The sequence below is a fragment of the Callospermophilus lateralis genome, chromosome 2 (genome assembly GCF_048772815.1).
Source record: "Callospermophilus lateralis isolate mCalLat2 chromosome 2, mCalLat2.hap1, whole genome shotgun sequence".
Lineage (NCBI taxonomy): Eukaryota > Metazoa > Chordata > Mammalia > Rodentia > Sciuridae > Callospermophilus > Callospermophilus lateralis.
The window spans coordinates 108,774,340-108,787,588 of record NC_135306.1 but is presented as its reverse complement, the minus strand read 5'-3'; the positions used below and the strand labels follow the sequence as shown (position 1 = coordinate 108,787,588).

The 13,249-nt window shown below is 43.4% G+C and overlaps 2 protein-coding genes across 3 annotated transcripts in view; one reads left to right on the top strand and one right to left on the bottom strand.

Annotated features, from left to right (window-relative positions):
- Positions 1 to 446: 446 nt before the first annotated feature.
- Positions 447 to 4,231, bottom strand: Drc12 (dynein regulatory complex subunit 12 homolog). Of its 2 annotated transcripts, none has more exons than XM_076843697.1 (6): positions 4,162 to 4,231; positions 3,927 to 3,992; positions 3,358 to 3,477; positions 2,642 to 2,734; positions 850 to 980; positions 447 to 596 (listed from the first exon to the last, which is right to left on the bottom strand). In XM_076843697.1, the coding sequence occupies exons 1-6, from the start codon at positions 4,229 to 4,231 to the stop codon at positions 447 to 449; spliced, it is 630 nt and encodes a 209-aa protein (XP_076699812.1). The 2 variants fall into 2 exon arrangements, with proteins under 2 accessions (XP_076699812.1, XP_076699813.1); XM_076843698.1 differs by having other exon boundaries at positions 447 to 575.
- Positions 4,232 to 9,652: 5,421 nt separating this feature from the next.
- The window catches only part of Cbl (Cbl proto-oncogene), a 94,103-nt gene continuing 90,506 nt past the window's right edge, over positions 9,653 to 13,249 (top strand). The window contains exon 1 of the mRNA XM_076846273.1: positions 9,653 to 9,926. Coding sequence (XP_076702388.1) covers positions 9,735 to 9,926 — 192 coding nt within the window. The 5' untranslated portion in view covers positions 9,653 to 9,734. The remainder of the gene's footprint in view (positions 9,927 to 13,249) is intronic.

Sequence of the window (13,249 nt, the reverse complement as noted above, 5' to 3'; positions counted from 1 at the left end):
AGGGCCCTAGACCCTATCCCTGAACAGTCTCCAAAGGTACTAAAGAGGTCGTCTTGAGTGGGATTATTCCAGACTCCCCAGTTTCATTAAATGGCGAAACCCAGGTTCTGTAGGAGAGGGATTGAGACCTTGTCAAATTTCTCTCCTACCTCTTAGTCTTTTTTTTTTTTTCTTTAATATTTATTTTTTAGTTGTATACAATACCTTTATTTTGTTTATTTATATTTTTTGTAGTGCAGAGGATTCAACCCAGGGCCTCGTACATGCTAGGTGAGTGCTCTGCAGCTGAACCACAACCCCAGCCCACCTCTTAGTCTTCAGGATGTAGAGACGTTCCCAGAGGATGGGGATCACTCCTCTCTGCCAAAGACCACAGCCCACAGCTCTGCTGGGTTCAACATTAAAACACTTTATTACTGGGCCTCAGAGAGAAGAGGCTGGCAGCCTCAAAGATCCAGAGGGTTGAGGCCAAATTGGCGCAGCTGCTCCTTGTGCTTGGCATGGAGTCTCAGCACGGCCCCATCCCAGTGAGGCTTAACAGCTCTCAGTTTGGCCAAGAGCTGGTCCAGACTGCCCTGCAGACACCAAGCTTTCAACTCCCAAGAAGAGAGGATGGAGATAAGGGTTGCCCCAGGGTTGGTTTGTAAGCTTTCCTTGCTTGCAGGGATTTCTTACTCTGCGCTGGTAGGCACAGCTGTATCCACTCTGTCCAACTTGAGGATAGAGTAGTGTTCCTTGGGGAAACTTCTCCTTTCCCTTGGGTTATTAGTCATCACACTAGCTGTGGGCTGTGGGGATGGAGGAGTGCTGGGGTACTAGAGCAGCTGGGCTCTGGAGGGAAGTGCTTACATGTAAGATTTCCTGGTACTTGGCCTCCATGTCCACCACCTGGGCCCTAAGCTGAGTCAGGGTCTGGTCCCGCTCTCTGAGGGCTTGCTCAGCCTCTTCCCTTTCAGCCTTAGCCTCCTTCTGGCACATTTCTGGGGAACAGAAGGGAAGGATGAGAGGACAGAATGGTGGCACTCTACCCTGAACAGTCTCCAGAGGTACTAAAGAGGTCGCCTTGAGTGGGATTATTCCAGACTCCCCCAGGTTCATCAAATTTCCTACAGTCCCAGTAAAGAGCTAAAGATCCATCAAGGTATGATAGAGTGCAGAGGGCTTGATACAGGAGATGGGTCCAAAGTCTGGTCATTACTTAATCTTTGTATATTGTCAAATATGTCTCTTTCTGAGTCTCAATTTTTTAATCTTTCAAACCTCATGTATGTTGTGACCCTTAAATGTGAAATGGAAGGCAAAGTGCCTGGTATACAAGAGGTGTTCTATAAATGTTGGTTGAATTTGAAATTGAAATAAGGCAAATATTGGGGAAAGAACCTAGGGACTACATGACAGATAAATAGCTCTTGGATATCTATAGCTAAACTGAAAATGAAAATATTTTAAGATTATAAAAAAAAAAAAAAATCCAACAACTTTGAGGGCTGAGTTGTGGCTCAGTGGTAGAGCGCTTGCCTAGCACATGTGAGGCACTGGATTCGAGTCTCAGTACCAAATAAATAAAGATATTGTGTCCATCTACAACTAAATAAATAAACAAACAAGCAAACAACATTGAGGGTGGGGATGTAGCTAAGGGGTAGAGTGCTTGCCTGGCATGCATGAGCCCTAGATTCCATCCCCAGCAACACACACACACACATAGAGGAAAAAAGAAACTAAAGAAAACTTTGAGGCTAAAATTGTGAAAGAACTCATGTGCTATGCTGAGATATTCAACTTTGTCCTGTAAGCAAGAGGAAAGGAAAGCAAAGGCTTCCTGTTTTTTTTTTTTTTTTTTGCTTATTTGGAAAGCTTATTCCTTTATTAAGTAAGTGGTTTTTTAGGGCCTATCAGGTGCTAGGCCTTGAAGATACAGAAGTAAATAACTAATATTTTCCTTAGTTTCATTACAAAAGTTAGCTTAATTTAGGGAATATGTTTTGCTCAGTTGAGACATAGAGACAAGGCAGTGGAGAAGAATAAACATTGAATTTGGAGACACTAAGCAAAGGGGGAAGTCAGGTATGAGACCTTCTCTCTGTTGGTGTTTCTTTATTCCTCTCTCTCTTCCTTCCTCTCTTTCCTCCCTTCCTCCTTACTTCTCCCTCCCTCTCTCTTTCTTTTGGTTGAACTCAATGCCTCACACATGCTAGACAAGTGTTTTACCACTGAACTACATCCTGAGCCTGAAATCTACCTTTTCTTTACTTACATCTGTTTTTTATTGTTTGTTTGTTTAGTACTAGTGATTGAGCCCAGAAGCCCTTTCTCACTGAGCTCCATCCCCAGTACTTTTTATTTTTATTTTGAGACGGGGTTTCACTAAGTTGCTGAGGCCTTGTATTTGTGATGCTCCTGCCTTAGCCTCTGGAGAAGCTGGGATTACAGCCATGTGCCATCACTGGGGCTTCTTTTCTTACATCTTAGAATTTCTTGTCATCCTGAATCCTCTGCTCAGAGAACAGTCCAGAGAAAGGCATCTAAATTCAAATTCAACCAACAGACTGCAGCTTTCTAAGGAAGGACCCTCTAAGATCATCCTTTCATCTGGACTTAGTCAATGACCCTTGGAGAAAAAGACCTGGATGGAACCTACCTAGCTGCTCCCGAAGACCCCTTACTTCCTCTTCCAGCTGATTGCTGCGGGTTTCCAACTTCTCCTTCAGGGCCTGGTGCTGGCGGCTCATCTCTGAAGCAGGGGTAGTGGGTGGCCAGGAAGCCGTGTAGGCATGGAGACACGGAGAAAGGAAAGTTGTAGATGGAGAAGACTTTACTTAGTCCAGAGAGGCCAGAGCATAAGGACCTTCTTAATTTTTCTTGTGATGATGCTGAGAAGGTGGAAAACCCTGAAAATCTGGGGAAGGGATAGAAAACTGGACCCTTGCCTGATGCTGAAGTGCAAGCCTGTAATTCTAGCTACTCAGGAGGCTGAAGCAGGAGGATCACAAGTTAGAGACCAGCATGGGCAACTTAGTGTGACCCTGCCTCAAAAATCGAAAGAACTAGGGATGTGGTTCAGATTTTTAAAAAGAAAGAAAAGGAGAAGAAGAAAAAACAGAAAACCAAACTGCCTTCTCCCATACAGTTTGGGATGAGGAACCTAGCTTTTCCACTTATTCTCATTGGATAAATGAGATAATGGCTATGACTGCATTTTGTACCCCCACAAAGCAACACATGGCATCAGGGATTCTGAAAGGTGCATGCCTGGGATGCCAGGGATCTTCCTTGGATTCCTTGCTTCCTTGGGGCCCTTTGGTTGTCCTCTTTTAGGGCCCTGTCTTCTGCCCACCTGCTCACCCCGTCACATACCTGCATATATAGCCTTCTCTTCACTTCGGGCCTCTTTGAGTTCTGCCTCTAACCCTTGCAACTTCTGCTTCAGCAGCTCTTCGGAAGCCTTGGCTCTACGGGACTCATCCCTCCGCAGAGCTGTGAACAGCAGCAGAGCTGCCTTTAGGATTGGCTGTGACACAACCAGTCCCCATGGGCTGGATAAGCTCTTCTCACCCCTGAAAAGCTGGTGGCAGGGCGTCCAGCCCTTTGCTCTGTTTGTTCCTCTAGAATCTCACAGGCTCTTCATTATTACGAAGGAAAAACTCCTTCTATATTCTGGCCATGGAAAATAGCTTCCCTGGTATGTTGGCATAGCTCAGTGGTAGAGCCCTTGCCTAGCACGTATGAGGCCCTGGGTTTGATCCCGGCCAGGGAATTTGGGAAGAAGCATCCCTCATCAACCCTCACTGCCTACTGCCCCCCCTCATAGTCCTTTTCCATTAGGGGCCGGTTAGAATTTGACTTAGCCCTGTGCTTATCCCTTCGATCCCCCAAGGACCCAGAAATGCCACTTATGCTGTCCCCAGAGCCTTCACCCTTCTCACCCAAGTGGTCCAGGAGCATCTCCTTCTCCAGCACCATCAGCCTGTGCTTGGCCTCGGCCTCCACATCTGCCCTGGCAAGTTGGCAGAGCCTTAGCTTATCATAATCTCAGTCCCACCCCCACCTTACCCCACCCCTGGACTTTCCTTCATGAGATCAGAGGACCACCCAATGAAGGGTGCCTCCCTGATAGGACATGTAGAAGCAGGGGTCCCACCTGTACCCACTGTGACTTACCAACACTCGAGTTCTTTTTCTTCTTCTGTGTCCCAGATTTCCTACCTTTTTCTTTGGTCTTAGGTGGCATGTCCTGGCTGTCCTGAGGGAGGGGGGACTTTATAGTTCTAACCCCTAGACTTACAGGAGACTTGAGTGATTTAGAATTCTAGTTTTCAAGTCTGTCTCACACTTGTTGGAAGCTTTACTTCTTGGTTTCCTGGGAACCTTAGGCAGGGCTGGATCTGCAGGAAGGGCTGCTCTATATAGAGAAGTCATTCCTCCCAACCCTCTGTTAGGGAAAATAAATCTCTGTACCAGTTTGCTCCCTTTTCCCTCCATCCTCACCCCACCTTTTCCTACCTATAGGATGTTTTCTTGCCTTTGTGGGGGTCTCCTTGTGGAGTGACCCACTCACAGGGAAGGGCAGAGAGAGGCCTAGAAAGAGCCTGAGGAGGAGCCTGTGTCCTGGAAACCAGTCCAGGCTGGCAAACTTCCTTCAGGGGCAGGACAGAGAACCAGAAGGTTGGGTTTCTGGAGGCTACATGTTGTCCAGGCAACTGGAAAACACAGAATTCAAAGGAAGGTGTAATGGTCTGTCAGCTCACAAAGCTAAAAATACAAAGACCCTTGAGGGTCACTTCTCCCCTTCTCCCAAAATCTTAAATATATTTTGAAGTGAAAGGGCTTTGGAGCTGATTAGCTATGATGTACTTCCAGGTGGGTGCTGCCTGCAATTTGGAGATTAAGGAATTATAGATGTACATAATGTTGTGCTGATATAGAAGACGACTGACATGGCCATCCTGGCAGTTTTCATCTCAAGATCTCACTGGCAAAAGGACATTAAACTTACAACTGAATATTCCCCTTCAGAAAGGCATTTTACAGTGTCTGAGGGAAATAATGCAGAAGCAGGTAGTTAAGAGAGTTTTCCACTTTACAGAAGTGAGAACGGAGGAGAGGTGGATCCATGGACTCCAGGATATTGACCCAGAGGGATGTAAATGTCAAGGAAAGGGCACTGGTTAGAGACAGGAGACATGAATCCTAGTCCCCTCAATGGATGTATAAACTTGGGCAAGCTACTTAAATTTTCTCAGACTCTTTAAATCTTTGATTTTGAAACTCCTGAAAGTCCAGGATTTTTGCTGGGTATTTACAAGACCATTTTCTCTCACAGTACTTAATCTATGTCGGCATTTCCCCTATTCCTATATATAGATGACCTGCAGACAGCTGTTGAGAAACTACCTCTAGAGGTTCCCTGCCACGGAGAGTTGGTTGGCGCTCCCTCTAGTGGACACACTTGGCCTCCTGCATCTCCTCCATTTTTGCTTTATATTTATAGGACAGCGTTCTGGTGACTCCCTTTTGGGGATGCTTCCTAGAATCCTGCCAGAGTCACAAGTGGTTGGAAAGATAAATTTGGGGCAGAGAGTATGAAGGGTGGCTTGCTCTTGGCAGGTGGCCCCCACCCTCCCCCCAGCCCTGGGGGGGGGCTGGAGCCATGTCATCTGTCAGTCACTTGGATCTCTGGGCCATATAGTAGGAATTTCAGAGCTTTTCTCCTTGTGGATTAAGGGACCTGCAGACTCTTTTTATAGGTACTTCTCTCCATCCCTGTTCCCCTAAACCTTTTTGGTCAATTGCCTATTGTCAGAAGTAGATCTTAAGAAATGAACATGAGATCTGGAAATGAAGTCTTGTCTCTGAGGAGCAGGCAGATGCAGGCACAGGCCAATACATATTTATTTGACCCTTAGTGGCTGCAGGGTACTTCTCTGACCTTCTGGACATTTTATAGAGCAAAGGGAAAAGCCAGGTGTGTCTTTCCAGTGCTTACAGCTCCTGTAACTCAGGGCCAATTAACCTTGTACACATTTCCCAAATTTGGAGAATACTTTCATTTTTAATTTGCAGCATTTCTTCATTTACTCTCCCTCCAGAATCCCCTCCCTCTGTCCTGGAATATAGTGGGTGTTCTCAGTGTTTCTTCCTAGGAGCCTGTCTGGGGACTTCTTCCACAGAATGATTATGTCTTTGTTTATGCTGATGCATAGAACGACATATTGAGGGTAAAAATTACAGAATATAAGCAACATATATGCCTCAGAAGAGCATTTACTTTACAAATATATTTACTCAAATAACTTTCAGGTGCAGAATGAGGATGTGGTTTGGGATGAAGGTGAAGTGGAAAGAAAAATGCCACATGTCACGTGATGTGATACAAGATGAAACAGCTCTAGCAAAACCCAGAATGTAAATGACATTATGATCAGCAATCCAACCCTATCTTTAGTACATTTTCAAAAACAAGCAAAATACAGTAAAAAAAAAAAAAAAAAAAACAACAACAAACTATAATGCACCAACAAAAGAAAAAAGTCAAATAAAAATTGTGAGATAAAGGTCGACTTGTCTTTTTTGCATTAAATTTAATTTAGAGGGCTGGGGCTGTAGCTCAGTGGCAGAGCGCTTGCCTAGCATGCATGAGGCACTGGGTTTGATCCTCAGCACCACATACAAATAAATAAAATAAAAGCATTCTGTTCGTTTACAAATTTTTTTTTTTAATTTAATTTAGGGCTGGGTTGTGGCTCAGCCACCTAGCACGTGCAAAGCCCTGGGTTTGATCCTCAGCACCACATAAAAAAAAAAATATATATATATATATATATATATATATATATATATATATATATATATTTGTGTCCATCAACAACTAAAAAATAAAATATTAATTTTTTTTAAAATTTAGAAGCAAAAATAGGAAAGATTATTCCAGCAGAAGTATCTTCCTTTGAATAAAATCCCACACATCTGTGGAAAGAAGGCTCATCCTTTCTCCTTTATTCAAACGTGAAAGATAGGCCATTTATATATTAAAAGAAATAGGACCTGCTACAGCAGATACCAAATGCACATTATTTAATTTTCTGTTATGCAGACCTTACTGAAGAGAATACAAATTGGATACCTTAAACCAAGCCAGAGAGGTGTACTGTATACCTAGACATGCATATACACAGCTCCATGGGTTAACATTTTACCTATACTCCTTTAAATCAAGGATTTAACTATGAAAAATACCCTGATAAATCTACCCTGTGTTAGGTACTGTGAAAGACCCAAAGTTGACAAGATAGTATAGCATAAATTAACATGTGGTATAAGAAATAAATGACTATGGGGCTGGGGTTGTGGCTCAGTGGTAGAACATTCACCTAGCATGTGCAAGGTGCTGGGTTCGATCCTCAGCACCGCATAAAAATAAATAAAATAAAGGTATTGTGTCCAACTACAACTAAAAAAAATTAAAATAAATAAAGTTTTTTAAAGAAGGAATAAATGACTAGGGAAATTTATAAGAGTGAAGGATTATTTCTAGCAGGAGGACAATATTTGAGCTGAGTTTTGAAGAATGAATTGGATTTTAGAAGCACACTTCAGGCAGAGGAAAAGCTCTGAGTAATGGTGATGAAAAAAGAAAGAATTGTGGTATTTTGTGACTTGATGAGTCACCCAGCATAGGATATTTGTATCAGGGAGTAGTACAAAACTGCAAGGTAGTTTGTTTGTATATTTATTTATTTTGTCATTCTGGGGATTGAACCAGGGCACTTTCACACTGAGCTATATTCCTAGCCCTTTTTACTTTTTATTTTTGAGACAAGGTCTTGCTAATTTTTGAGGCTGGCCTTGAACTTATCCTCCTGCCTCAGCCTCCGCAGAAGCTGGAATTACAGGCATTGCCACTGTGCTCAGTGCCAAAAACTGTGGTTTACTTATTTTAATTTTTTCTTTCAGTACTGGGGACCAAATATAGGGCCTCACCCTGGTAGGCAAGTACTCTGTCATTAAGTTACATTTCCAGCTTTGCAAAGGAGTTTGGTTTTGGGTTAGAACATGGCTGTTTTATTCCAGACGCAATGGAGAGTGTTTAGTTTTTGTTGTTGTGGGGGTGTGATGCTGTCTTAACTATACTATAGGAAGCATATGGTGGCAGGATGGAATTAAGGCAGCAAGGAAACCAGTGAGAAAAATTTCAGTATCTCAGGGGAAAGAAAAGGAGGGCCTGCAGTGAAGGTAGTGGCTCTAGGGGTGGAAAGTTTTGACATTTAGGAGTTTGCCTAGATTCTCCTTTTTTTTTTTTTTTTTTCTGGAGAACTGATAAAAGGTAGGAACTGATAAAAGGACATTCTATTGCTAGGAAATGATAATGTGGGCTTCTAAATCAGTCTTAGAGAAAAGCAATTGACTTGCAAACTCAGGATGACTGGCTGAATGATCCTTTAGTTCAAAGATATTTTGCTCTCTTGAAGAAGTACTTGATGAACTTAATTTCCAAATCAGTCAAGGGCTTTGTGGAAGAGCTAGGAGGAAGATACAAAGCAGACCTAAATACTTATTTACACACCTGGGCCTGCAAACTCACAAAGCTGAAGCTCAGAATTAACAAATTAGGGCAGGGCACTTCCTTCTTTGGAAAGGAAGTTCCTATTTTTGTTCTTCCAACGGAATTTTTAGATTAGAGAAGTGGGAGTGATTGGGAACTACATTTCTATTCCCTAGACCGAGTGAGAGCCGCTCTGGCCACCACTTGCAGAGGTCTCACGATTTGTGGGCGGTGTCTCGTGCTAACGGTGCAGACAAGCAAGGGGTGCAATGAGCTGAGCAGAAGATTCTTAAGTACATATTCAATTCCCAGAAAAGGGCAACTCCCCAGAAGCAGAAAGGGAAGTGCTTTGTTTTAAGAGGTCAAAAGCATGGAAGAAGTGCTCGTGGCCTGAGGGTTCCCAGCTTTTGAGCCTTTCTGGGGCCTAATCAGGCTGGAACAATCTTCAACGTTCTTTTTTTCTGTACTCAGTCGCGTCTAATGAAGAATCTAAAATGCCAGAGAATGGAGACATACGTTTCTTTTTTCTTCCATTTCCCACAATATGAAGCAAATAACTATAAGTTCAATTTCCACATTTGTCAGGAGTGAGGAAAGGACTTGTAAAGATTCTTTCCACTATGAATTGCTACCTGTCAATGATCCTCTCCTAAAGCACCAACCTCCAGCCAGCCCACAAAGAACATGGAGGTCTCGGCTTCCGCTAGTGCGCAGGCTTCACATTGGATCCCACCCGCTTCCTTTTCGCGCGTCTCCAGCAGAGGGCGCAAGCACTGAGGTTTTGCTGGCCCCGCCCCCTTCCCGCCCTAGGGGATAGGGGCGAGGGAGGAGGGCGCGGAAACTTGGCGGCTGCTTTCCCGGAGCTGTGGGCACGTGGGCGCTGGCGAGCGGGTGGGGCGGGAGGTGGGGGTCTCTCCCGCTGCCGCCTGCTTTCCCCAGCTCTCGGATCAGCCGTCAGTCCCTGGCGCGCGCCCCCGCGCTTCGTCCGCCGGGCTCGTGCTCGCTAAAGGGGCGCGCCCTGCACCCCCGACTGCCGGCACCGCCCACTCCCCTCCCCGGGGCCGCTCCTCCCACCGCTCCGAGAGCCGGCGGCTGCTGCGGCCGCGAGAGGCCCCTCCTTCACGCCCTCCTTTCCTTCGCTCGCTGCCTAGCGGAGCCGGCCGTCCGGCTGGGCCCCCGACTCTCCCCGGCCATGGCCGGTAACGTGAAAAAGAGCTCTGGCGCCGGGGGCGGTGGCAGCTCCGGAGGCTCGGGCTCGGGCGGCCTGATCGGGCTCATGAAGGACGCCTTCCAGCCGCACCACCACCACCACCACCTCAGCCCCCACCCGCCTGGGACTGTGGACAAGAAGATGGTGGAGAAGTGCTGGAAGCTCATGGACAAGGTGAAGGGCCTGCCGAGGACCAGCGGGAGCAGGGTGGGCGTGGGCGGAGGGCCTCGGCCAGCGCTGGTATCGGCGGAGGAAGCTGGGGGAGGGTCTGGAGGCCAGGAGCTGGGGTGACCCACCGGCCGAGGGGGGCCGGGAGCCGGGGCAGGGGAGGAGGCCGGACGGTGGGTCGGTTCGGGGGAAGGGCTGCCGTTGGGAGTTGGGGACATTGAGGTGTTCGGGGAGCGAGACAAAGATGGGGTGGGGGCTGGGGTGAGGGTTGACTGGGAAGCCACCGGGGCGGAAGTGCAGTGGGGTTTGGGGCTCGGTGCGGGGTGTGGGGATGTGGGTCACGGAATTGGCCCTGGGAGACCGTCGTGAGGGGGTTAAGGAAGCGTTTGATTTACCGGCTGGTTCTCCTGGCTGGATGAGGAGTCGACGTCTGACTAGGGAATTGGGTTTATGGGCTCTCATTGAGGGACCTGGGGGCAGGACAACTCCACAGGCTAACTGTATTCTGGGTGAGCGTAAGGTTTTTTTCTCTTTAGGATGTAATACCAGGATAAAAGAAAGGGAGGTTTAAATGGGGGCAAGGAAGGAACTTTCCTCCACATCTAGCACTAGCTCAAGTTTTTTGACCCTTCGAAGCATTGGGATGTGATCCATTGCCGGTTTTGAGATAATGCACTGATTAAACCACAAGTTCTGGTTAGAACCATTATCTTCTGGAAGGTGGAATGACCGAATATGCCAAGCAGCAGATTTTGACTTTTTCATAACTTCCTCCCTCCACTCACCACTTTTAGCTTGGCTCTACATTTTCTTGTAAGGGCCTACCTCCTTATTATTGCAGGACCTGACTTGAGTTTGTTCCATGAATCTTTTTGATTACTTTTTTTTTAAGCAAGGCAAAAAAAAAAAAAAAAATTAAAGACGTTATATTTAGTCATTTAAGTATGTCATGTGGGAGAATTTTACTTCCTTATAGTTGTGTGTATATAATTAAACATATTAAGTAACAGTCCCTTATACTTAAAAAGTATATAAGCAGTCTAATATTCTGTTAGAATTAAATATATCTTGATATTTATCATTCCATTAATAACATTTTGGCAAAACTTATACTTCCGATTAAAAGTGGATAGGAGGACTGCATGCAAGAGAATGCTGTTATTTCCTCCAGGGTAAAATTGGTTTTCTTTGGTTCCTCTCCGGACCTAGGTTCCTCTTCTGTAAGTTTTTCATAGGTTGTTTGGACTAAAAACAGCTAATAAAATGATTATGAAGTACTTGGCAAATGTAAATGTGCTATATAATGCTTAACAAGTCCTTTGTGAGAATTAACACTCCTATAGTGTATACCAGTGATTTCAGAGCCACTTTTTTTTTTTTAAGTTGTTGATAGACCTTTATTTTATTTATTTATATGTGGTGCTGAGAATCTAACCCAGTGCCTTACACATGCCAGGCAGAGGGGTAATTTTTCTCATGGTTAAATAATTGGTATTGCAAGAGGCTCTGGGTTCCATCTGCAGCACCATAGATGAACAGACAGATTCGTATTGTAATTAATGACACACACACAAAAAAATAAATTAAAAAAAAAATAAAATGACACAAATATTTGTTGATTATATCGGTGGTGTAGTGCTAATTTTATTATTAGAAATTATAATAAAAAAGGAAACTTTATGTTGACATCTTTTAAAAAATATTGTATTCAAAATTTGAAGTTTGTAAGCTTGCGTTTTGGGGATTTACTATTAAGGACTAAAAGATTCCTGTGACAGAAAAATTATTTGCTTTTCTAATCAGTTTCTCATATAGGCCCAGTTGGTGAAGTGTATCAAAATTATGCCAATTTGTGACTTCTCCTTAGAAATAATGAACTTTTAATCAAACTTTTGTGTTTTGGTAAATAAAGAATAAATGATGGTCCAAATAAAGTCTTCCCTATGTCTTATTGCTTCATCTCTTTGAAGTGTATTTAATTGAGTTCTCCTGCAGATTATTTAATTGTTTGGATGGAATAAAGAGGACTCAAATGTTTTTGAGTTAAAATGCTTTTAGGTATAGGTAGTTTAAAGGACAGTAGCTTTTAGCTTTTCCATTTTAGCCTAGGAAAGGGATATTTATTCTTATACTCTGCTTGTCTTGGAAGATGGCTTCGATACTGTGTCCTGTATCACATGTTACTAGTTGTGCTGAAATGAAAATTCAGTGTTTTCTGATGTGTTAGTCCTGTAGGTTAATATTGCTCTCTAGAGTATTTCTGAATACTTCTCTAGCATTGCTAGATTGTACCATGTCTTTACCCTTGATGTTTTAAGCATAGTGGGTTCTCTTTTTCTACTTTATTTTTATTGTTGAAAGTCTTTAGTAGGGTCGTTACACCTCCTTGACTTCATGTGGTATTAAACAAGTAGTAAGAACTTACTATCACAGCCACAGATGTACCCCATATTTATTGAATTTAGTCTGAAGTCATGATTTCATACCTGTTGTATATTTGGTTGATTTAGCACTGGAAATTGTTATTTTCCTCCCCTTCCCTCTGTTGGATATATGCAGTTGAAGTTGGTGTAAATCCTGGCTTCTGGTTAGTATAAACCCAGTTTACTAATTTACTAACCCATTATAGATTAGTTGAGCAAAATGATTATGATAGAATGTTTGTTATTAAACAAAAGACATAGCCTCTAATAAGTTTTTCTGTTTTAGTTTTTTTTTCCCATCTCCAGGAAGTTGTAATAAATATTTGTGTAAATATTTCTATGTGAAGAAAAATAGTAAATAAAGAGACAAATTGGGCAGGGAGCAGAGAATGGAAAGAAAAATTGTACACATTGCCTTCAGTGTAAATTTAAAAGTATCAAGGTTTAGTGAGACATGTGGAATACCATTGTGAAGTAGAGATTGACAAAACTTTTTCTGTAAAGGGAGGGATTGTAAATATTTTAGGTTTTGCTGGGCACATACTTAATACCATACTCTTTGTTGTTATTACAACTTTTTAAACATGTAAGAGCCATTATTATCATGCTGATGTACTGGAGGATAAAAGGCTTCGGGTCATCTTCCCACCCTTGAAACTGAGCTGGTAGTATTTTGGATCTGTACTGTTTTATTTATTTATTTATTTTTATGATGCTGGGGATTAAACTCAGGGTCTTACCATACTAGACAGACAATTCTACCAGTGAGATACACCCTCAGTCCTGTTTTATTTGAAATTAACTGGCATCATTAAAATATTAAGGTATTGATTATTTTTTAATTGGATGTAACTTATTAAAAAAATCCTTTCTTTCTTTCTGTTTTTTAATATGGAGGATTGAACC

What these genes read in the sequence shown, in the direction of transcription:
- Drc12 (XM_076843697.1), bottom strand. Translation starts at nt 4,231, where the DNA reads ATGCCACCTAAGACCAAAGAAAAAGGTAGGAAATCTGGGACACAGAAG. An exon ending in GATGCTCCTGGACCACTTGG is followed by an intron (nt 3,478 to 3,926) that starts GTGAGAAGGGTG and finishes TGCTGTTCACAG; the next exon opens with CTCTGCGGAGGGATGAGTCC. An exon ending in AGAGAAGGCTATATATGCAG is followed by an intron (nt 2,735 to 3,357) that starts GTATGTGACGGG and finishes CCCCTGCTTCAG; the next exon opens with AGATGAGCCGCCAGCACCAG.